Genomic DNA, 25,634 nt, shown 5'->3' with positions numbered 1-25,634 from the left:
AGTGTCATAGAGACTGGTGTTCAGATGTCTAGAGAGGCGTGTTGTTTGTCAGATGACTAGATTTAGGATGTAGCAGGAAGTTTTCCTGAGACTCATCAAGCCTACCGACAATTATCCTATGCTGCTCATCCATGTTGGCACAAATGATACTGCTATGTATCAAAAGAGACTTCATGGAGGAGCAGTTGGATGCACAGGCAGTGTTCTCATTGATCCTTTCTGTTGAGGCTAAAGGCCAAATGGGGAAAACTCAGATCCTGGAGTTGCATGAATGGTGTTAAAGCAAGGGCTTCAGTTTCCTACATCTTGGCACGACTTTCCAAGAGCTACTGAGCAAATATGGTGTCCATCTATCAAAGAAGGGATTAGAAAAGGTCCATAGAAGGGTGACAAAATTGATAAAAGGGATGGAACGACTTCCCTATGAGGAGAGGCTAAAGCAGCTAGGGCTCTTCAGTTTGGAAAAGAGATGGCTCAGGGGAGATATGATAGAGGTCTATAAAATACTGAGTGGTGTGGAAAGGATAAATGTGACTCGCTTGCTCACTCTTTACAAAAATACTAGGACTAGGGGACATGCGATGAAGCCACTAAGTAGTAGATTTAAAGCAAACTGGAGAAAATATTTCTTCACACAATGTTTAATTGAACTCTGGAATTCATTGCCGGAGAATGTGGTGAAATCAGAAGGGTTTAATAAAGGTTTGGATAATTTCCTAAAAGAGAAGTCTATATGCTATGGTTGAGATGGCTTGGGGAAATCCACTGCTTATTCCTAGGATAAGAAGCATAAAATCTGTTTTTCTCCTTGGGATCTTGCCAGGAGAAAAACCTGGATGACGTGGTTTGGCCACTGTTGAAAACAGGATACCGGGCTTGATGGATTTTGGTCTGTCCCAGTATGGGAACCGTTATGTTTATATGGAAGTGTCTTCTGTAACAAACTAAAGAGGACTTTAAACTACATTCAGTGGGGATGGGTGAAAAAAGCTCCCAAATCATTAACACCACTCAGGAATATAAGACATCAAATACCCCTCTAGAAATATCTGAAGAGCTTTGTATACTTTGTCGTTTGACCTGTATTTGAGTGTGAGCAGAGTACGCAGGTTCATACATCAATTATAGAATTGTATCATTTGCACGCGTATCTGCTAATATTTAGGCTTGAGCAATAAGTGATGATGAAACAGGCCACTGATACAAATATTCTGTAAAGAACGTAAGTGCCATCTTTTCCTTATGGAATAGTGTTACAATAGGTGCCATAACTTTTAACTATAGAGGGTGCCCTGTTATTACCCTCATAGTTGGAAGAAAGAAGTCCTAGTTAACAGAGGGAGAACCAAAGAAAAGAAGACAAAAAGATATGGATTAGGAAGCTAATATGAGAGAGATACTGAATGAGGTTATGTTATGTTAATTGGGTTTTCTATTCTGCCTTTACCAGTTCAGTTCAAGGTTGGATTACATTACAAGAGGTTGGGTCACTTACCCAGGAAGTTACAATGGATAGTTTGACATGGACGTTCAATAAGGTTGCTAGAACAGGTAGATCAGTAGGTTGTAATTATGTAGGTTACGGTTGATGACATGTAGTATGAGTGAAGGACAGTGTGGAGTGATGGTTGATAACATCTTAGCGACCAAGATGGTAAAGGGGATGGAACTCCTCTCGTATGAGGAAAGACTAAAACGGTTGGGGCTCTTCAGCTGGGAAAAGAGACAGCTGAGGGGAGATAGGATTGAAGTCTACAAAACCCTGAGTGGAGTAGAACGGCTACAAGTGGATCGATTTTTCACTCCATCAAAAATTACAAAGACTAGGGGACACTCGATGAAGTTACAGGGAAATATTTTTAAAACCAATAGGAGGAAATATTTTTTCATTCAGAGAATAGTTAATCTCTGGAATGCGTTGCCAGAGGATGTGGTAAGAGCAGAGAGCGTAGTTGGTTTTAAGGGAAAAGATTGGACAATTTCTGTTATTGAGAAGGACATGGGGGAAGACACTGCTTGCCTTGGATCAGTTGCTACTCCTTGAGTTTTGGCCAGCTGCTAGTGATCTGGGTTGGTCAACATGAAGACAGGCTACTGGGCTTGATGGACCATTGGCCTGACCCAGTAAGGCTATTTTTATGTTCATTGTGGCTAAGGAACAGTCTGGGCTGATGACAATATGAATGAGAGATAGTATAGGATCAACATGGAGTATGGGGTGATGGTTGACGACATGTAGCATGGATGAGAACAGTGTGGGGTGATGGTAGTATGAATGATAGATGGGGGGGGGGGGGGGTGGTGATGGCTAATGGCAGGTGGCAGGGGTGAACATTGTCTGACAATCACAGAAAGCTGAGTGAGACAGTAAATAAGCTTTAAATAACTGAGGAAGAAAGGGTAGAATGCAGGCAGGAGTCTAAAGCCCGATCTTTGTCCCATCTCTGGCAAGACAGACTGGGATGGGCTGGAGTTAGCTTTGATGGTGACTCCAGTGCTGGGGCAATGTGGCCAATGCCGGAGGGACTTCTACAGTCTGGGTCAGAAGCAAGTATATGTACTTTATACCGCATTCATATCATCTGAGTACAGGTCTTCCTCTCATGAGGTTGGTTGGGAGGGGGATGAAGAGGAGGAGAAGACATCTTATGATGAGTGTGACTGTTGGGCAGATTAGATGGACCACGCAGGTCTTTATTTGCCGTCATTTACTATCTTAAAGTCAGTAACAAAGCATTAATCACAATTAGACACGGTCTCACTGCCTTACCTTTCACACCCGTTGGTGTGTACACTTGAAATCTCATTTGAACTGAGTGCTGCAAGTCTTGGGTCACAAATTCCAGTGCCGTTAAATAACCCTCCTGGTTGAGACCGAGATCAGGGAAGAGGATCATCTGAAGAGAAAAGGAAAGCCATTAAGACTGACAGAAGACTTGAGAAAAGAGAGCGAAACACACACCGAAAACATCTGAGGGCCACATTCAGGAAGGCTTTTCTCCTATTCCATGTCTATGAATTAGAGCCAACCCACCTCAAAGTGTGGAGAACCAGAACAGTGTAAAACAGCTCGGAGTCTGTTAAAGACTGGGGGAGGGGATGCCTGATAGGGTTACCATGTGGCTCCAGAATACAGGATGGATTGAGATATCCATTGAAAGCAATGGAAGTAAAACCTGGATGTCTCAATCTGGCCTCCTTTTCTGGAGCCCTATAGTCACCCCTGGCATGGAGTATTTTCCCACTGGGGTATTGGCAAATGACCCCAGAGCTCAAGAAAGGTATAGTGGAGAGGAAGCAAGCAAGGTGGGGAAGTGAGGAGAAATGGAGGTGGATGTGAAATATTACAGAAGGGGAGAGGGCAGGGGAGGGGGAGGGAAGCCTGGCAGTCTTTAATGCCCTTGGAGTCCATGTCTGTTCTTTTGTTGAACTGATACCATTCGATACCACCTTTTATCCAAGGAGCAGAGATAGCACAGCCACACCAAAACTAGTCCAGGACAGGCAGCAGCAGCAGCAGCACAATCTCTCCCCCTCTCTCTAAGAGATCCCCCGTGTTTATCCCAGCCTTTCTTGAACTCAGACCCAGTCTCTGTCTTCACCACCTCTTATGGGAGACTCTTTCTGTAAAAAAGTATTTCCTTAGATTACTCTGGAGCTTATCACCTCTTAACTTCTCATTCCAGAGCTTCCTTTCAAATGAAAGAGACTTGACTCATGCGCATTTACACCACTTAAGTATTTAAACGTCTCTATCATATCTCCCGCCTTTCCTCCAAAGTGTCCCTGTACGTTTTATGACGTAGACCTCCCTCTCTCCCTCTCTCAGCCAAAAACACAGACTGCATCCAGACAGAACAGGAATAGCATGGGGAGGCCACTTAGTGCCAAATTGTTGGGGTGATTTGGCTGGACACATGCATTGGGAAAGGGACTGAGGCCAGTAGCTCTTTTCATAAGGGCAAACGGCTCTAGGATGGGTATAAACCAGTGACCTCAGGGTCTCTCATCCTTACTAGGGTCCAGGGCGAAAGACTCTTTGACCCACAGACATATCAGAGTGATCCCCCATCTCAAACTGGCCCTGCCGCTGAGTTGCTTTAGTTTCACTATGGGGTTGTTGGCCTTTTTGCTCAGAGAAGAATCCCAACCTCACATTCATGGCCAAATTTTTGCATCCATGGAACCCATAAAGGATTTTGCTGGACGCTGTTTCCCCACTCCTCCAGGGGACACAGTGCAGTCCTCAAATTTCAATGAGCATCGGGCTGGGACATGTGAGTGCATCCTTTGGAGTGCTAGAGCTGAGTCCCTGAGAACTGGGGTAGGTGGTTCTTGGGCTGGCAGAGGGTGAGAAATTCACCCCCCCCCCCGAAACTGTGCCCTCTAGCAGTTCTGTGCACACATTCAGATGTGCACTTAAGTACCATGAACGTGCAGTGGATATCGTCCATGTTGGGCTCATTGCATTTATTTTACCTCCAATTTGGGAACTAGTTCAAATATTAGGTGTAGAATTACTGAGATCTAGGAAAGGAATTTCACGTGTCTTTCTCCCCAGATTCAGTACCTCCACAGTGCCTCCTGGCTTCTCTAAAGTGTCCACCTTTGTTAAGTTCCGTACAGTTGAAGACCAGTTAAAAGCAGGATTCCCAGCCAGAAAATAGTCCGCATCGAGCAGGATGTCTGTTTAGAAAGAAATGAAAAGCAGCCTCCATGAGTTCTGCAGCCAGGAGAAGTGAGCAGAGTGGAAATTGTGTCCTGCTGCCTGCCCTACAGATCATCCCCGGGCTCTCAGCTTCCTGTCAGACTGGCCAGGAAGTCATACAGATGACACACCGGTTGCACGTATGCGACATCTGCATTAAGCATGTAATAGGCATGCAGCGTTCCAGGAGTTCATAGGCTCAGTCTAGAAAGTGACTGGTGACCTAACACTTAGAGAATGACACGGGGACTCATTTTCCCATCCCGTCCAGTTCTTTTCCTGTCCCTGCCCCATTCCTGCAAGCTCCGTCCTCATCTGCACAAGACTCAGACACTTTAAAATCATAAGTGTTCGAGGCCTGTGCGGTTAAGGCAGAACTTACAGGAATGCGGCAGGGACAGCGACAAAACTCACAGGGACGGAACGGGACTGGGAAATTGAGTTCCTGCGGGGACGTGTCATTCTCTACTAACATTTTAAAGCTTTTATCTGGGTTGCAGCACCTGGTGCCCAGACAAATGCTGCTGACTGGGGCCAGTAACTGGTTTCCAGCAGGTTTTATGTAGATAATAACCACTGAAAATCGTTAAGACTGCTCCAGTGCTATCCAGGCACTTCTCTTGTCTTGTGCTATCTGAGCCCAGGAAACGATCATGGAAGGCATTAAACATTATATCCAGATAGTTAACTATGCCGCTGACTGCCGCCATGATCTGGCCAGCGATATTCATCCGCTACACCCATCGCTAAGTGCTTTGATTTAGGAGAGCCTTAATTATTAAATTCTTTATTCATTTTGAAAACTTACAGCAAGCGTACCGGAATATATCATTAGTAACAACAATAATAACACTTGTAATTCTCATATAATTCTAAAAACATAAAAATTAAATCCCGTCCCACCCACCTTCTTTCAAATACTATAATCAATTATATCATAAATATAATATAAACATATAATTTAGTGAAATTTCCAGAAAAATCCCCCCCCCACCCCCCATGTGTACATATATTCATCCAAGGAAAATGATGTTTACTCATTACAATATCGTTCCAATGGCCCCCGGATCTTTATAAAATTATTATTAAGGAGAGCCTTAATTAAACTGTACTGCCCCACCGACCGTGGCCGAATATTCCTGTTTCATCTGAAACTGGGAATCCCACCCACACTGCTCCAACTCTGCACCAGCTCTTCACAAATTGTGCCACAGTACTTAGAGCAGTGTCCCACAAACTTTGTCGAGCCGCAGCACGCGAAATGCGTTGGCCAGGGCTCGAGGCGTCCGGAGGTGCGTGGATGTCGCTGTAATGATCACGTTGACATCCCCGCAAGTGTGAAGGCCCTCTAGAAGGGCCCTGAGCCGCCAGTGAGGGTGCCAGGAGGGAAGAGGGCCAGAGAGAAGGAGAGGCTCCGACGCCAGCTAACTGGCTCTAGGATGTGCCTCTCGCCGCGAGAGTCAGCCGACGCCGGCACCTCCTCCCAGTGTGTCACGGAACACCTGAAATCTCAGGAGGCACACCGTTTGCGACACACTGACTCAAGAGGGATTTTTGGAAGCGGTATTTGGATAGTGTGGCTTTTATGTTCAGAAGACGCTACGAAAGGGATGGATTTATGATTATGATTATTGAGAGCTTGTATACCGCTACTAATGACTGGGGAGTCAATTCAGAGCCTTTGCTAAGGCACTCCACTGCATGAGCTTCTGTAGAGATGATACCATAAGGAGTTGTGAGGTGTTACAATGCATGAAAGACACGGTGTTACAGAGTTATTAAGTCCGGCCTGGTTATGCCAATAATCCATCATTCTACTTCTATGCACATATTTATTCCAAATCAGTTGTCCTATGTATGTACACATGTAAGACTAGGTTTACTATTGCAGCTAAATTTTAGGTGCTGTGAGCTTCTCCTATACCTGTTCTTGTTTGCACACTTGCTGTTCCAATTGGCACCACAGCACCTGCATTGGCACAAGTGTTGGCACGGTGGTTGGAGCTACAGCCTCAGCACTGCTGCTCCCTATGACCCTGGGCAAGTCACTCCGTCTTCCATAGCCCCAGGTACATTAGAGAGACTGTGAGCCCACCGGGACAGACAGGGAAAATGCTGGAGTACCTGATTGTAAAACCGCTTAGATAACCTTGACAGGCCGTATATAAACGCCTAATAAACTTGAAACTTGAAACACTTAAACCCAACATTTACATTTGCTCTATAAGCTAAGCATGTAAATCTTGGCCCCGCCCATTTCCCTCCGCTGCTAACAACCCCCCCCCCCTTACAGTTATGAACTAAGGCCCAGATTCCCTAAACGACACCACTGTCGGTGGCTGCCTTAAAAGCGGCGCCGTTTAGAGAATCGCGCCTCTGGCAAAAGAGGGCGCCAGAAATCTAGAGCAGGGTTTTCAAGGCCTACATTTCTGACGCCTACCTTTGATGCGAATTGCGCCTGTCGCCAAATGCCACTTCCGGTGTCAGCCACGCCTACAGTGGCATTAGGTGCTGTCAAGCGCCTACGGAGCTGTGATTCCAGTGCTGGTTTTTAAGTCGCTGGTAGGCGCCTCATTTACACACGTTAAGTATGAATTTATTCGCATAAATGTTGGCATTCTATAAAGTTAATCCTGCAACAGATCGTTACAGAATGAGGGCACCCACAGAAGTCCCTCTGAATATCAGCTCATTTGAATTCTTCTTTATTTGAATGACTGCTAGTCTGTCCCCTCTAAAACAAAGGACATAATCATTGCAGTTATTGGGGTTTTGCAGCTGGGCTGTTCTAGAGAAACCCAGGCTCTGCCTTTTACTGACGCAGTATCAGAATGATCCAAAGCTCTTTACACCACTAGGATTCTGACTTTAGACATAGCCAATTCTGTGACTGAAAATTCAACATAAGCCACCGTGCAGCAGCGCAAAAAAACCCATCTGCCTTTGCTCTCCCGCTTTCAACATAATCTGATTTAAGCAATCCTATTTCAATTCTTCTGTCTCTCCAGAGCTCAGAGACCGTCCTTGAAATTACTTCCATGATTGTAAGGCTGGAGGTTTAGGTTCTTATACACTGGGCTGAGGAAGAGAAGCTGAGCTTTTAAAAATGACTTTCTTCAAAAAAGCTCTGCCCATAACTCCAGGCAGCAGGTATATAACACCCTGAAATTTGTGTACGAGGGGGTGCTGAAAAGTTCTCAGCCCAACCAAGAAGAGAATAACCTGGATAGGGTTCAATCAATGATCTGAAACAAGGTCAAAACAGAGAATTTTGTTTCTGCAAACTGGCACTTAAGGAAATAAGAGAACAACACTCTTTTCAGCTCCAGGGACAAAAAAACGCTCAGAAGTTAGGAAGTTGGTTGGTTGAGCTGAGAACGTTTCAGCAACCCCTTGTGGAGGCTGACTGATATCACCAAACTCAGCCCAAAATCTGGATTTCAGTTTTTGCTAAAAATGAAAGTCCCTCCAATCAAAAGGGGGCTGCTTGGCCCCCTGTCCTTCCCTGACTGAACGCTGCCACCCTTTTACCACCTGCAGGTCCTCGCTGGGTCTACTGTAGTGACTTCATCAGGGCAGAACACATTTTGAGATTGGAGCCAGCATGGGTGGGGGCGACTGGGAATCTCTCCTACCCCAATGAGGCCACTAGATCATCAGGGAGGGCCTACAGGTGGTAGGAAAGTGGCAGCTTTTGGTCGGAGGGGGCAGTGGTGATGATGATTTTTGGAGTGGGGGTGGGGGCAAGGAGCCAGTTTTCTTTCAGGGGGGAGGCTTCAGTTTTAGCCAAAACTGTGTGGTGAATTTCAGCCACAGTTTCAGTTTTGGTCATCCTTCATGTGTGATGTACAAATGGATTTCTCTAGGGCAATGGTTCTCGAGGTAAAGCTATCAGGAGATATCCATAATGAATATGCTTCAGAAGGATTTGCATTCACTACCTCGTTGGTATTCAGATCTCTCTCATGAATATCTTGAAAATCTGAATGGCTTGTAGCATGAAATGTTGGGGTTCTGGAATCTTGTTACCCTTTGAGATTCTAGAATACTGCTACTATTTGAGGTTCCAGCATCTTGCTACTCTTTGGAGATTCCACATGGAATATTGCTACTATTTGGGGTCCTGGAATCTTGTTACCCTTTGAGATTGTAGAATATGGCTACTATTTGAGGTTCCGGAATCTTGTTACCCTTTGAGATTCTAGAATACTGCTACTATTTGAGGTTCCAGCATCTTGCTACTCTTTGGAGATTCCACATGGAATATTGCTACTCTTTGGGGTTCCAGAATCTTGTTACACTTTGAGATTCTGGAATGTTGCTACTCTTTGGGTTTCTGCCAGGTACTTATGACCTGGATGGGCCACTGTTGGAAACTTAGTAACTCTATGTGCCCTGAGGATTTGTTTGAGAAGATCTGCTCTAGAGGATACATTGACACCTACTCTTACTGTCTCATTCCAGTCTGGGACCAGAATCTCCGAGAAGCCATGCCTTACCTTGTGGCTTGTACTCGCACACAAACGTGTGCTTAGCAGTGCAGAGATCTGTGTTGCACTGACCCGTGTATCCCATCCTGATGCAACGGTCTGCCTGGGAAGGGTGCGGTTCTCCTGGGAGCCAGTTCTGGCAGCTTTCCAAATCAAACCCTTCTCCTCCAGGCTCAGCCTCAGAACTCGCTGAATCATTAAACCCGATCCAGACCTCCAAGTTCCTTCAACAGCAGTGGGAAGAGAATGAGTAAGAAGTTCATTAGGTCAAATGCGAGACATTTCACACACTCTACCAAAGCTACATTCGTGACCTAGCAATACATATTATGGCTTAACAGAGAGCAGTCTCAGTCTAGCAGCATTACTTAAACACGTTAGCAGGTGAAACACCTGGAGTAGCCAAAACTTCCCTCTTCTTGTTCATATCACAGCTCAAGAAGCTGCCCTACCAACCAAGATGAACTGTTAAATGACTGGCTGCTAAAAACAAAAATAGTCCCTGGGTACTTCCATTTTTTGTTTACTTTCTGATCGCCAGGTCTCCCTTCGATGGTCTCTGCTGTCATTCTTTAGTTTGTAGTACAGCTTGGTGACAGGTGGCATGAAAAATAAAAAGGAAACCAAACCTACAACGGTTTCTTCATGCACAGATACAAGTGAAAGAGGCATGAGAAAAACACTCACTACCATGAAAAGGAGACTCACCCGGCAACTGTTTCTTCATGCACAGATCCATAAGAAAGAGGCAGAACAAGACACACTCACTGGCCAAACTACTATTATTTCTAAAGCGCTGAAAGGCGTATACACCACTGTACATTTTAACATACAATAGACGGTCCCAGCTTACAATCTAATTTAGGCAGGACATTACAGGGTTGGGGAGATTATAGTGGGTCTAGGTATCTAGAGTTGAAAGCAGTGTCCAAAAAGTGGGCCTTTAGCTTGGAGCACGACGTATTGATTCAGGCAGCCCGTTCCAGGCGCAAGAAAGAAGGGACGGAAGTTGCCTTTTGATGTGGTTCTGTTCACGGGAATTGAGGGAGGGGTGTTGGGTGCTGTTCGAGAATGGGTATCCGGTGTTTTGCTATTAGGTTGGGAGATGCCTTTTGTGCACCTTTGGTTGGAAGACATTTGTATGGTATTTTGCATTCATGTTAGAGCTGATATCCAATTTTGCTGTTTTGTATTTCTTTTATAATATTCAATAAAATTTAAAAAAGAAAGATGGGACGGAGTCTGCAGTTGGCAGTGGAAGAGAAGGCTACAGATAAGAGGGGCCGTTTCTTTATGCACCGACGGAAGAGAAAGAGACATGGATGCCTGGAATGCCCGCCCGAGGGAAATGGTGGAGAGGAAAACGGTGGCAGAATTCAAAAAAGCGTGGGATAAACACAGCGGATCTCTGACTTAAAAATGAATGGTAAAAATTAAAGAACTAAGGCCAGTACTGGCCAGACTTTACAGTAGCTATCCCGCAATAACAGGATGGTTGGACAGGCTGGAGTGAGCTTGGACGGCAACTTCAGCAGTTGGCAACTAGGACAAGACAGTCTACGGCCCAGAGACAAGTCAATCTAATGTATTTTTAATGAGTATAACCAATGGTCTTTGTCTGCCATCATTTACTATATTACTATGTTTTGACCAAAAGTACTGTAGATTTTGACAACACCCTCATTGCCATGAAAAGGAAATCAAACCTTCATGCACAGATCCATGAGAAAGAGGCCTGACAAAACACACTCGCTGGCCTACAAGGAAACCAAACTGCTTTTTCACTTATGTGAGTGTACAAGATCCTGCCTGCAGGGGATGTCTGAGTAAGGGAAGTGCCCTCGTGAGTGCAGGGCTTGAGAATGGATTACGGTCTGTTTGTAGGATGGCAGATCCATGTGCCAGTCTCCTACTGGACAGAATCAGTGGTTTCAGGTCTGTGCTCCTAACAGCCCTGTCTGAGAAGAACTTGCAAAAATCTCCTTGTCCAGAAGGAGTTGATTAATCTGCTTTTTTCACTTGGGAAATCACATCCTGTTTATCAGAAAGGCTTGATGAAAAATGGGAAGCCTGCAACAGAGTTTCGGGTCTAGCAGCTGTTAATAAGCTTAGAGGCTTTTTTTTTCTGTTCCCTGCAATGATTTCATCCTTTCATGATCCATCAAGCTGCACACAAAGCCGCCGAACAGAGGATAAATCAACAGGAAGAGAAGCTATCCAAGAGCTCTACAGAAGCACTCATTCCCTTTACTTGATACTATTTCATCAAAAGCACACTCATTCCGTTCACTAGGCTCTTAGGCATGCTCCATCTGTCTTCTTGCGCAGTTTCTATTATTTCATGATATATTCACAAGAGGGGCAGTCGAGGACCAACCATTTCTTGTCTGTAAATTCCCATATCAAAGGAAAACAAAACAGAGTTTGGGAAGAAAGGATATTTTGGTTCCTGCAAATTGCATTTGGGTGGAGACTGCACTCACAGCTGCTTTACATCTGTGGACCTTAAAGACAACACAGCCCTTTCTGTGATGGTCCCGGCAACTTTCCTTAGAAACGGCCATCTTTTTACTAGCACTGAGACACACAGTGACAGATCTTCTGTGATTGTTTAGAAACTCAGCTGTCTTCCAGATGGCATAACCTACGTTGAAGGGAGAGACCCGGTAGAAGACCAGTTCAGTGCACAAGGATACACTTGGCAGAATCGTTCTTAACCTCAAGAACTGGAGTCCCAATAATCATAAACAAGTGAGACTAAAGGGTGAGCTCCAGGGCCAGGATATTATTTAGTAGTAATCTCAAGATTTAATTTGTAAAATGTAGCTTCTGCCTCAGCATTTTAGTGTAAAGAAGTGATAAAACAGGGAGACGGGACAAGAAGGGATGAAAGAGCAAAAATTCTTTAAAGTCTGTTTCCAAATAACTCACAGAGAAATGGTCCACTCTTACAGATAATATGAGGAAATAAAGCAAAACGAGAAAGAATTAAGGTGATACTTGTTTCTTGTGAACTAACTATAGTGTTGTAAGATTAGCTTTCAAAGGTCACCCTTCTTCTTCAGCAGTGGCATGGTAAAGGGGAGATGCATGGTAAAGGTGCAGACTGCCCCAGGTGCTGTCTTGGCGGGGCCACCGGTGCCTCTCCTCTCTGCCCCTCGCATACCTCGTGAAATGTTCCACCATTGCAAGCAGCATCTTCTACCTCTTGACATCACTTCCTGGTTGTAGGACCAGGAAATGACATCAGATGGGAGCCGAGGCAGTGCAAGCAGGAGATGGAAGATGTTGCTCGCACCAGTGAACATTTCAAGAGGTACGTGGGCGCTTGAGCAGCAGGTACGAGTAGGGGGTGCATGGCATGGCGATGCCAAGCACCAGTGCCCTGGGCGCCTCCCTCCCTCACTAGATTTCTTTTATCTCTTCATATTACCAAATTACTCAGCAAAGAGAGACCAATCAGAGCAATCCTCAGGGAAAGACCAGAGGCAAACGTACTTGGAATCCATATAGGTGTCGGTATTCAAAGAAACAGTTCATGGCCAGTTAAATTGTTTGTCGAGGGCTATTTGCTGATATTCACTAGCACTTACCTAGGCAGTGTGGCTGAATATCACCACAGACCACCAACCTCAAAACCACCTAAGTTGGTGTATGAAGGCCAGTCTATCTGAATGCAGTGTCGCTTAGGTGGTTAAACCAAGATATTTGATGCTGGTGCCCGGACATGGGGTGGCATTGAATATATGGAATAATGCCAGTGGTGGCTAAAAAGACGCCCATCGCCACCAGCTCAATATCGACCCCCATAGCGTCCAGATTACGGCGGCAGTGGGAAGTGGAGGTCTGGCTTTAGTTTTTTTTTACCTAGTGACGTGAGTAAGTAGAAATCTTTGCAGCTCAGCATTGCTGACGATGGCTAACGCCCCTCTTCCGTGGTCCTGGCAGTACTGCTGGGCCTCGAACCAGTTGGCTTTACCCAAGATCAGTTGGTAGCAGTGCCCATTTCCAGGAAAGACCAATCCATCCGTGGGACACACTGGAGAAACTAAAAAGAGAAGTGGAAATGTGATCACTTGGCTAAAGCCGTCCTCGACTGTCTACAGCAGGGGTGTCAAAGTCCCTCCGAAAGGGCCGCAATCCAGTCAGGTTTTCAGGATTTCCCCAATGAATATGCATGAGATCTATTTGCATACAATGAAAGCAGTGCGTGCAAATAGATCTCATGTTAGTCATTGGGGAAATCCTGAAAACCCAACTGGATTGCGGCCCTCAAGGAGGGACTTTGACACCCTTGGTCTACAGAGAATCCTAAGCAGCTAAGCTTTCTAGGACCTAATACACAATACGTACAACTGGGATTAGGGGAACACAGCCAGAAGAGTGGCATTATCTTCACAATCTGTCTGTGTCATTTCTGCTCATTGTTCCTTACAAGGTGAAAGGAACAATGGAAACAGAACAGCCATCGTTCATCGTTCGGCATCTCCAGAGCTCATGCTGCATTCTGAACTCACCATGCAGAAAGCAAACGTGTGACCAGCATTCAGATGCCATCTTGAGGAGCAATTTGGAAGAAGTGGGTGAAAAGAGCTGGTATCTTCTGAGCAATCACTGATAATTGTTAAACTGAAATACGGTTTCTGCCTTCAAATGTAGAACAGTTGGCACTTGTGAGGATATTTGGGGCTGAGAAGATGACAATGCAGGAATTAGAAGGGTGACAGGATTTGTGGGTGTGGATTTGGAGTGTGAAAAGAACAAGGGTGAGAGAAGGGCCTTATATGAGAGACTGTAGCAAAGGCCGGAGAGCATACAGCTTGCAACATTTCCCTCTCAGGATCAAATTTTAACTTACAATGGCAATTGGGAAGCAGCTCGAGCTTAGGTGTCAGCTCACACCTCCCTCTCTTAAAACGGCTCACTAGAGGGTGGCCTTCCACGAAGCTTTGGCAAAACGTGGACTTAGTAAATAGCATATCATTCCCACGTGCTAAAGCCATTCTATCTCCAACATTATTGGTCCAAATGCCAATTTTCCCATTAGTACATAGCCATTACCACGTGAGAGTTCACCGATACCTATTTTGTGGCTCACACACAAACCACGTGCAGTGATGCAGCTTCACTGCTCAGTATATGACACACCTAGAACCTGATTCTATATAGGACGCCGGTATCGGTAGCTGCCGATCGCTTATCAATCACGCACTGGCGTCCTATGTAGAATTGTGCCTACCCTCCCGGACAGAAGACTACATTTCAGGTGTCTGTCTCCCATCTCTGGCCAATGCCGGTGTGAGGTCTGCACTAGACAAATTTTTTTCCCATCCCTGCGGGAACTCAATTTCCACGTCCCGTCCCTGCAAGTCCCTGCCCCATTCCTGTTAGCTCTGCCTTAACCGCTCAAGCCTCGGACACTTATGATTTTAAAGTGTTTGAGGCTTGTGCAGATGAGGACGGAGCTTAGGCATTGGTGGAATGAGGCATTATGACATCACAATCTGAGCTCTAGAATGTTGCTACTTAGGATTTGAAAGTGTTTGAGGTTTGTGCAGATGAGGACGGAGCTTAGGCATTGGTGGAATGAGGCATTATGACATCACAGTCTGAGCTCTAGAATGTTGCTACTTAGGATTTTAAAGGGTTTGAGGCTTGTGCAGATGAGGACGGAGCTTAGGCATTGGTGGAATGAGGCATTATGACATCACAATCTGAGCTCTAGAATGTTGCCACTTAGGATTTGAAAGTGTTTGAGGCTTGTGCAGATGAGGACGGAGCTTAGGCATTGGTGGAATGAGGCATTATGACATCACTGTCTGAGCTCTAGAATGTTACTACTTATGATTTTGAAGTGTTTGAGGCTTGTGCAGATGAGGGCGGAGCTTATAGGAATGTGACAGGAAAATGAGTTGCTGCAGGGATGGGGAAAAATTTGTCCCCGTGTCATTCTCTAGTCTGTACCCCCATCCTCCACACACATATATACATGACCAGCAAACTTCTTTATCCCAAATTCCGCACGCCCAGCCCATGAGTACTTTTTTCCAGAGAATGTAATTTCAAGTTTAGGTGCAATTCATTTTTTTTTTTTTTTGAAAATGTGTTTATTAAAGGATCAATGCATACGAGAAAACCTTTTTTTTTTATGATCTTAATAGTTATTTCGGGTTTGACTTTGTCATGTCGTTTAATTTCCATAACTAATAAGCCTGTCATTAGCAGTTACCAGGAAAAGCCTTCCTCAGCAACCTCTTCTTCCTGCCTGACAGAACGGACAATGAGCACCCCACAAGAGCCAGTAGGATGAAGGAAAGTCTTGTTTATTTCAGTCTGGGACAGCTGTTTTCGGACATACTTCTCTTTGTGCTTTGTAAGCTCAGCCTCACGCTTTTACAAAGGAGTTGGTTTGATCTGTGGATCCCATAGCACAGCGACCCCCGATGCGGGCGCTTATGTTCGCTGAAACACAGTACTGTGTCGGGTCCATGTTTCTGTACATCCCAGACTGAAATAAACAAGACTTTCCTTCATCCTACTGGCTCTTGTGGGGTGCTCATTGTCCGTTCCCACTGTTTGGTACTTGTGGGATTTTGTCCGCCGTTATGACACCCCAACAAGACATAAACAGCTCACCTGCTTCTCCCCAGTCAGAGGTAATTCGGTACGTAACGGCCAGGTTACTGCCTCCTCGGCTTCTGAAACTGAGGTCCAGGCTCTCCGCTGTGTTCACCAGAGAAGGGCACTGAAGCTCCAGTTCATCTGGTACGCCAAAGATGCTGATTTCAGTCTGTAGTGAGGTAACCCTCTCCTCCACAAACAGGATAACACTGGCATTGTAATATCCCGGCAAGGCATACTTATGTAAAGCCGCTTCCTCGGTGCCATTCTGAACCTGAGTCTCATCACCAAAGTCCCACTGCACGGTGCTGAAGAGGTAGAGAGAGCTGACGTGCAGTTTCACCACTTCCAGAAGGCTGTAAGAGTCCTCGAGATCCGTTAAACGCACCGGCAGCTCTACCGGAAAGACCTTGCTAATGATGGTAGGACCACAGGCCTGTGTCGGAGGAGGTTCGGTGCACATCTGAAAACAGCTGGATGATGAATTTGTTTCCAGGCTAAGGTCGCACAAGCACCGGCTAAGATTATCCAAGCCGCCAAAGGTCCGGTATGCACCATAGCAGAGGGTGCGACAGCTCTTCTCACTGAAGTTCCTTGGGGGTAGGGATGGAGGTGAAAAGATGACAACAGAAGCCCCTTCAGGGTCCTGATCGCTCAGGCAACCGATGTACTCTGCTCCTGAATCGTACACAAGAAGAGGAAGTTAGTAGCATTTTTCACAAAACAAAGGTAATATACTGATCTTTATAATTATGTTGCGTTATGTGCAATCTTCTATCCTGCCGAATCCTGATTAATTAGAGTTCTAGGTGGTTTACAAGCAGCATTTTGCTACTTAGAATTTTGTATAGTGTTAAACATGTTACAAAGAATTATACATTCTACGAAGGGTTAGAAGGAAAAGTGTGCCTTTTTGCAGATGATACCAAGATTTGTAACAGAGGGAGTGGAAAATATGAAAAAGGATCTGCAAAAGTTAGAGGAATGGTCTAATGCCTGGCAACTAAAATTCAATGCAAAGAAATGCAGAGTAATGCATTTGGGGATTAATAATAGGAAGGAACCGTATATGCTGGGAGGAGAGAAGCTGATATGCACGGACGGGGAGAGGGACCTTGGGGTGATAGTGTCCGAAGATCTAAAGGCAAAAAAACAGTGTGACAAGGCAGTGGCTGCTGCCAGAAGGATTCTGGGCTGTACAAAGAGAGGCGTAGTCAGTAGAAGGAAGAAGGTGTTGATGCCCCTGTATAGGTCATTGATAAGGCCCCACTTGGAGTATTGTGTTCAGTTTTGGAGGCTGTATCTGGCGAAAATGTAAGAAGACTTGAGGCGGTCCAGAGGAGGGTGACGAATATGATAGGAGGCTTGCGCCAGAAGACGTATGAGGAGAGACTGGAAGCCCTGAATATGTATACCCTAGAGGAAAGGAGAGACAGGGGAGATATGATTCAGACGTTCAGATACTTGAAGGGTATTAACGTAGAACATAATCTTTTCCAGAGAAAGGAAAATGGTAAAACCAGAGGACATAATTTGAGGTTGAGGGGTGGTAGATTCAAGAGCAATGTTAGGAAATTCAACTTTACGGAGAGGGTGGTGGATGCCTGGAATGTGCTCCCGAGAGAGGTTGTGGAGAGGAAAACAGTGACGGAGTTCAAAGAAGCGTGGGATGAACACAGAGGATCTAGAATCAGAAAATAATAGTAAATATTGAACTAAGGCCAGTACTGGGCAGACTTGCACGGTCTGTGTCTGTGTATGGCTGTTTGGGGGAGGATGGGCTGGAGAGGGCTTCAATGGCTGGGAGGGTTTAGATGGGATGGAGTAGGTTTTAACGGAGATTTCAGCAGTTGGAACCCAAGCACAGTACCGGGTAGAGCTTTGGATTCTTACCCAGAAATAGCGAAGAAGAAAAAAATTTAAAAAATTTAAATTGAGTCAGGTTGGGCAGACTGGATGGACCATTCGGGTCTTTATCTGCCGTCATCTACTATGTTATGATGTTACTATACAGTTTGAGGCAATGTATCAAAGATAGCAACTGACTATTAACATTGTCTTTATTTCAGGTTAGAGCATGACACGGGGACAAATTTTTTCCCATCCCTGTAGGAATTCATTCCTGTCCCTGCCCCATTCATGCAAGCTCTGTCCTCATCTGCACAAGCCTCAAACACTTGAAAATCATAAGTGTTTGAGGCTTGTACAGTTCAGGCAGTGCTTGCAGGAATGGGGCAGGGACAGGGACAAATTTGCCTCTGTGTCATTCTCTATTTCAGGTGACTTCGTATTATTAGTCTGAGTCTCTTTGGACCCCTGGTAGGGGTTTCTTAAAAACACATGTTTTTAGATTTTTGCCAAACAGTGGTTGTGTAAATTACGATGGGAAGTGAGTTCCACACTTTTGCTATTTGGGTATTTGACCGAACACCCTCCAGCACTGGGAAGTAGAATCTGCTTCCTTGTTTACTTAGATTTTCATGGAAATGTGCATTGTTGGCCATGCAGAGACTGGGACAAGGCCCTACTTACCACAAGTTACATTGGAGAAGGAGAGCTGGAAGAGGGGAAGGCCGGACACGGAGGATGGCTGCTCACACCTGGTCTCTGGAGCCTGGAGGATGGTGACATTTGCTTTCTCCAACCAGCCTGGGAGCCAGGAAAGTTTACAGTCACAAAGAAATGGATTGAAGCTCAGATTTCTGCAAAGGACAAAAAGAAGTATCTACTGACATATGAACCTGGAGGGAAGACCAAGCGTCGGTTTCTGCGGCGTCAGAGAAGATTCAGGCTGCCAACCCCCCAGAAAAGAGCTGCTCGAGGAGGGCTTTCATGGACCCTCTTGACCAAAATATCAACGCGATATGTGGCTTATCTGGAAAGGGCGCGGAAACGGGGAATGTCTCCATTACCAACAGGCAAAATAAGCATTTAAAAATCATCGACTTACATTTCACTTAAATTAAATAAATTATGAAATATTCCATCTTCTAATGTAGAAATCTGGTTGTTACTTAAGTCTCTGAAAGACAAACAAAAAAGTCAGACATGTAAATGGCTGAGCTGATGAAATGATCTCTCCGTGTATTCATCTCACATTGAACAAACAGAACGCACGACTACGCTGTCTTTAGAAAGCAGTGCTTTTGGAATTACAAAATAATACTCATCACATTTTGATTCAGCTCTCTGTTGAGTGAATATACAAGGAATCAGTCTGTTGACGGTAAAGAGGGCAACACAGCGCTGTAAATACTCACAGTTTCTTCAGGAACGTCAAATGTTCAAACAGCCGAAAGTCTAGAGACTGTATCTGGTTATTTGAAAGATCCCTAAGGAAGAAAGCGAGAGACACCAGGTCAGTATTTACAAGATAACAGCAGAAAGCCCGACATTCTCTGACTCACAACCAGACCTTACAGAGGTTAGAAGAGGAAAGCAAAGACCTTGCCTAGGGCAGGGGTTCTCGCTTTCCCTTCTCTCCCTCTATCAGGGGCTCTGAAACCCCATCTTAGGACATACCCAACTAGTTAGGTTTCAGGATAACCACAATGAACCTGCACGCAGTGGAGGTCAGGTATGCAAACGGATATCATGCATGTTCATTGTGGACATGCTGAAAATCTGTCTAGCTGGATATGTCCCAAGGATGGGGTTGAGCGCCCCTGATAGAGCGGGATATGGGAAGGTGAATTACACTCTGTCTTACTACTACATCCACTTATCATTTCTAAGGCACTACCAGACGTCCAGTCGAACGTGGAATTGTCGTAGATGTTCCATCAGCAAATGCAGAAAATAATCAGAATTATTTTGTGTTACAAATGAACAGCTTGTCTAGGATGATTCCCTGGTGACTCCATAGCAATGCCCTGCCATATAGGGAGGTACCTGGGTTTAATTCCTGGCTGAGATCTTCAGTCCTCCAGGTCAAGGACATCTCTTATCTCTACTCTGATCTTTGTTGATTAGAGGGGTATATGGAGCATATTAAATTAAGAACATAAGAATAACCCTACTGGGTCAGACCAATGGTCCATCAAGCCCAGTAGCCCGTTCTCAAGGTGGCCATTCCAGGTCACTAGTATCTGGCCAAAACCCAAGGTGTAGCAATATTCCATGCTACCAATACAGGGCAAGTAGTGGCTTTCCCTGTGTCTTTCTCAATAATAGACTATGGGCTTTTCCTCCAGGAACTTGTCCAAACCTTTCTTAAAACCAGCCACGCTATCCGCTCTTGCCACATCCTCTAGCAACGCGTTCCAGAGCATAACTATTCTCTGAGTGAAGAAAAGGCCACTGCATTCAGTGGGGCTCACTATGAGGCTAAGTATTTTGTCATAAGACAATATCATCCTTGAGATTTACCCTTACTGCATACACCATGCTTCCAAGAGAAACCAGTACCACTGTCACATCCCATCTTGCACTCAGGAACCCTACCCAGCCCGGAAAAGAATGTGTTCTTCCATACCTCAATGCAGTATAAGCAGAGCACACCTCACATCTCAGAGCCCTGAAGCCTCAGGCCACATGAGGCACAACTGGGGTGAGAGGAGACAGGAAGGGAAGAACAGCATCAACAGTGGGCTGAAGTCAAAACATGGTTTCACTTTGGCCCATGCAAAGCACATTTTTTTTTTTTCCTGGAGCTAAAGTGATAAAAATAAGAGAGAGGGCTAATGGCCAATACTGTGTGAAGAACATCAAGAGAGGGGTCGTGAGAATGCTACAAAGGTTGGAAGCTCTCACCATTAAAGGTCCTCAGGGGGTGAGCTGGAGAGTAAAACTTTGGCCAAGTGTTACAGAACGCAAGGAACTCTCACTGCAGCCCCCAAATTCTCAGGCTGAGGGATGAAGGACCGAAGCCCCCTTTGGATGGGCTGTGACTCTTGCAGCAGACATCTCTTTGGAGAAGTGATCAGACATAACTCAATCATTCTACATGTCCCACAAGTCTAGTATAACCGGACACCCTAGGCTGCTGGAGAAATCACTTCAAAAACACAATTTAGTTCAATCAACCAATGAGTAAAAACAAATGAACTGCAAACCTGAAGCCAATGTTTTCAAAGAAATGAACTGGAGGGGAACTGAACACCCACCAAGTTGACTCCTAGTGACAAAACTAATTCTACTACGACTATTGATTTTATTTTAAAAATGTATATTCCACTCCATCATCATTTCTAGGCAGATTCCAACGAACGAATTCATAACAAACAAATACATTAAAACAACCATTAAACTTCAAAACACTTTAAATAATCTAGAAAATCAGCATTGATATACCTCCCTAGCAAAAACATGTTCAACCGAGTCTTGAAACAGTCATCACCAAGTCCTCGCAGTCGCTCAAGTAATTGGTTCCATAACTGTGGTCCACACATGTAGAATACAGATTTCCTATATTGCTCGCGGTGAATTTCATGAACAAATGGGACCACCAGGGAGGGCATTACTGATCAAGGAACGTAAGTTCCGTGTTGGTCGATAAATACAAAAAGAGTCTAACAAAACTGGAGATTTCCTGCTAGTCAATGTTTTTAAAACTAAACTAAACTAAACCTTAAGTTTATATACCGCATCATCTCCACGGAAGTAGAGCTTGGCACGGTTTACAAGAACTTAAAAATGAGAAAGGGTAGGAAAAGGTTTACATAAGTTTATAAATCGAGTGGAAAAGTAAGGGGAAAAAAATTACATGTTAGAGAAGAGCCAGGTTTTTAGTTGTTTGCGGAATAAATGGAGGGAGCTCAGGTTCCGCAGTGGGATAGTAAGGTCATTCCAGAGACCTGTGATTTTGAAAAGAAGTGATTTTCCCAGTTTACCTGCATGGAGAATACCATGTAGGGAGGGGAAGGATAGTTTTAATTTATGGGCGATCCTGGTGGAGTCAGGGCACGAGGTGTTGAAAGAAAGTGGGATTAGGGAAGGAAGGATGCCGTGAATAATCTTAAAAGCCAGGCAAGAGCATTTGAATTGGATTCTGGAAATCACTGGGAGCCAATGAAGATTGGCCAGGAGTGGGGAGACGTGGTCAGATTTACGTTTTGCAAAAATCAGCTTGGCTGCCGTGTTCTGAATAAGTTGGAGTCTTTGGAGGCTTTTTTTTGTTAAGCAAAGGTAAATGGCATTACAATAGTCAAGTTTGGAGAGGATGATGGATTGGACAAGGACGGCGAAAGTAGGAACAATTTATAACGAATACAATACTCAATTGGCAACCGGTGCAGTTCTTTAAGAAAAGGAGTGATGTGTTCAAATCTAGACATTCCAGAAATTAACCTTGCCACAGAGTTATGAGCAGTCTGTAAAGATCTCAAATGTTTCAAGGAATTACAATAGTCCAAATGTGGAAAAATGGAAATTAGAACTGGTTAACACTGACTTCAAAGATCGTAATAGCCTCAGCTTAAAAAAGATTTGTTTAACAATCTAAGAAACATGCTCTTTCATCTTCAAAGAAGTTTCCAAATATACTCCTAAAGATTTAAATGTTCTCACAAATGAAATGATCACTTTCTTAAATGTAACCAGTGTTGGAAAATCATGAATAACATGACTCAAAAGCAAAATGATTTTCGTCTTCCCCTCCAGAGATTCAAGACAAAGTTGGACACGTTCCTGATAAACTGGAACGTATGCAGGTGAGGCTGGATTCATTTAGATTTAGAGCACTGATCTTTGACCTGGGGGCCGCCGCGTGAGCGGACGGACCACTGGTCTGACCCAGCAGGGGCAATCATACAGCAGGAGAAAAATATTAAATAATGTTGCAGAAAGAGATGAACCTTGAGGAACACACAGAAATAAGACCATCCCAAAAAGACTGACGTCAACTGAACACTGTACCAGTAATCCCAATTTTGCTCAGATGATACCTCTATGGACACTAAAATAAAATTGTCACCTCTATCAAATCCAGTACGAACAGTCTAACAAAGAGACACGAAATGATTCGACTACTTCCAGTGCTACTAGACTAGGGTGACCATATTTGTGAAGACAAAAAAAAAATATGACACATGACTCCGCCCTGGCCCCACCCATATCCCGCCCTGGCCCCACCCATCCACATAAATAATGGGAGCACAAAGCACAGTTTGCCTCTGAAAAGCAAATTTCTCCAAAAGGAATGATGGATGAGGCTCAGAAAATGAGTAATTATTCTGCTAACCAGGAATCCAATTTCAGTGAATCTGAGCGCTTGGAGACATAGTTCTCGGAATACCCAATTTTGCACATAAATTATAGAATGCTATGATTTGTACATGTTTTTTTTTCACAATCTAGGCATCAATAGGTACAAGGAGGTGCTGAAAAGTTCTCAGCCCAACCAAGAAGAGAATGATGTGGATGTGGTTCGATCAATGATCTGAAACAAGGTCAAAACAGAGAATTTTGTTTCTGCAAATTGGCAGCTCCAGTGGCAAAAGAACGCTCAGAATTGAGGAAGTGGGTTGGTTGGTGCGAGAACTTTTCAGCACCTCCTGGCATGTAATAGAAGTGAGCCAAGTGTAAGATAATCAAGCCATTGTGACATCACTGATGAGGTTGGCTCTTATTGGTGGAATGAGGCATTATGATGTCACAATACCAGCTCTGGTTACCAGAGACTGAAACTCTTAACTACAAGGGGATGCTGAAAAGTTCTCAACCCAACCAAGAAGAGAATGACCTGGATATGGTACAATCGATGATCTGAATCAAGGTCAAAACAGAGAATTTCATTTCTGCAAATTGGCAGCTCCAGTGGCAAAATAACGCTCAGAATTTACAAAGTGGGTTGGTTGGGCTGAGAACTTTTCAGCACCCCCTCGTATAAGTGTTGATGCCTAAAATACACTGTAGGCACATTTTCTATACAGAAAAAATGGCAACTTCACCGGCTCCAAATATACACTCCTTAGACTGCACGTGCATTCCTCTCTCTCTAGTACCCCCCCCCCCTCCCCCAATTTGGTAAGGCTGGCTTAAACGGAGTCCCGTGGCTCTTTCCCTCTTATCTCCTTGGCACTGTAATTCATTTTCTTCAGGCCACCGATAGCTCAGCAATGTGAGCCTGCTGGCCGTCAGCTTGCCTCGGAAGCCGCTTCTTTGTGGTGACTTCCTGTTCCCGCGTAGGTGGGACCTGCAGAGAAGCAGTTTCTGGTGCAGGCCGACGGCAGCAGGCTCACATCATTGCGGGATCCCAGAGAGCCACTCTCTACACCCCTTGGCAGACACTTGGAATTGGAGGGTTTGCCCTTTTATACCAACTGAAGGGCAGGTGCAGGTGGAGGCCTGTTCATTTGGGCTATCACAAGGAAGAGTGAAGAGATAATCAGAAAACTCTTGAGCAGCAGTGTTGCAGATGAGAGGAGGCTGGAGTATTCAGAAACTAAAAGCTCGGTCTTGGATAATAAAAGTTGCAAGTCCTAATGGTGGCAATGAACTTGGATGGGATATGGTCATTTTTAGCTATATTCTCAGAATATAGCTCAGTCTTTAGTGTGATGCGTCCACTGCTGGCCGGGAGGTTTGTGCATCTCGTGCTGGGAGGGTCAATGGGGGTTCGTGTGTGCTGGGAAAGGGTGCACGGGGGGGAGGGGGCGAACTTACAGGGAGGGAGGGAGGGAGTAGAAGCGCGCATGTGCACTCTTGCCGGCGGGGCCCTACAGCTCACGGAAAATGGAACACGCAGTTAAGAGTGCGCATGCGCGCTTAGGGTTTTATTATATTAGATGTCTACTGTCTGTGAAAGAGGCTTGTATGTCACTTTTTCCATTCCCTCTTTCCAGATTGATCCATAATGCCTCTTCCTTACCCTGCAAAGCCTGCAATTGCGTGGCTTTAAGATGATCTATACTACCCCTTTCTTCAATAACAGAGTGCTCTACAGATCTGCACTAAAATAACCCCACAATGGGAACAAGAGGAGTGTTCTGGTTTTCAGAGTAGGGTTGCTAGACGTCCGGATTTACCCAGACAAGCCCTCTTTTCAGAAGACTGTCTGAGCACTTTGTCCGGGTTTTAAAAAGCTGGTAAGATCGGGGCCGTCTGGCATGCACGCATGAACGGATATGACGCGGTGACATCACACACATGTGTGCCACGTCAGATGCATTCCAGACCCAGCCTGAAGAGACAAGGTTTGCGTGGGGCTGGGGTTGGGAGGCAAACCTAGGAGCAGAACAGGGCGGACCTGAGTGCAGAATGGGGCGGGGGCCACGTGTCCTCCTTTACCAGATGCAAAATCTGGTAACCCTAACCAAGAGCTTACAATCTAATTAAGGCTTTTACGTATTACTTAGGTGGGAGAACTATAAGGGAGAGGTAGTGGATTAAAGAGGGAATAACATAACGACAAATTTCTAGACTGCATAACCGTAAGTTCTATGCGGTTTACAAAAGATTATACAGTGGTACCTCGGAATCCGAACTTTTTTTTTGTCTTGGAATCCGAACGCACATTGTATGTGTGTGTTTGTGCCCCAGAATCTGAATGCTGCTTTGAAATATTTGTTAATATTTTACCTTACAATCCAGAGTATTTCCTGTTAAAATTTGAGTTTGTGGGACTCAGGAACGGATTAATCCAGTTTTTATTATTTTCAATGGAAAAAACTGTCTTGGAACTCGAACAGAGTTCTGGAACGGATTAAGTTTGGATTCCAAGGTATCACTGTACTAGGGAAGAGAAAACAAATACATTTTATGAAGAATACAGAGATAGCTAATTTGTCAGAAATTTAGAAAAGAGATAAGTTTTCAGCAACTTTCTAAAGTGCTCCTATGAAACGGAATCGGAAATCTTTGTCATGATATGCTGC

At 44.8% G+C, this 25,634-nt stretch overlaps 1 protein-coding gene across 2 annotated transcripts in view; it reads right to left on the bottom strand.

Moving 5' to 3' along the window:
* The window catches only part of PKD1 (polycystin 1, transient receptor potential channel interacting), a 173,117-nt gene that overhangs the window by 92,260 nt on the left and 55,223 nt on the right, over positions 1 to 25,634 (bottom strand). For both annotated transcript variants that reach the window (XM_033962835.1, XM_033962836.1), the window contains exons 2-9: positions 19,080 to 19,151; positions 18,770 to 18,841; positions 18,352 to 18,521; positions 15,835 to 16,497; positions 13,066 to 13,246; positions 9,208 to 9,422; positions 4,571 to 4,686; positions 2,771 to 2,897 (exon numbers count right to left, since the gene is read on the bottom strand). In XM_033962835.1, the coding sequence (XP_033818726.1) occupies positions 2,771 to 2,897; positions 4,571 to 4,686; positions 9,208 to 9,422; positions 13,066 to 13,246; positions 15,835 to 16,497; positions 18,352 to 18,521; positions 18,770 to 18,841; positions 19,080 to 19,151 (1,616 nt within the window). The remainder of the gene's footprint in view (positions 1 to 2,770; positions 2,898 to 4,570; positions 4,687 to 9,207; positions 9,423 to 13,065; positions 13,247 to 15,834; positions 16,498 to 18,351; positions 18,522 to 18,769; positions 18,842 to 19,079; positions 19,152 to 25,634) is intronic.

The sequence above is a fragment of the Geotrypetes seraphini genome, chromosome 11, assembly GCF_902459505.1.
Source record: "Geotrypetes seraphini chromosome 11, aGeoSer1.1, whole genome shotgun sequence".
Taxonomy (NCBI): Eukaryota; Metazoa; Chordata; class Amphibia; order Gymnophiona; family Dermophiidae; genus Geotrypetes; species Geotrypetes seraphini.
Note: the sequence above shows the minus strand (reverse complement) of the source record. Positions and strands in the feature narration are given on the sequence as shown.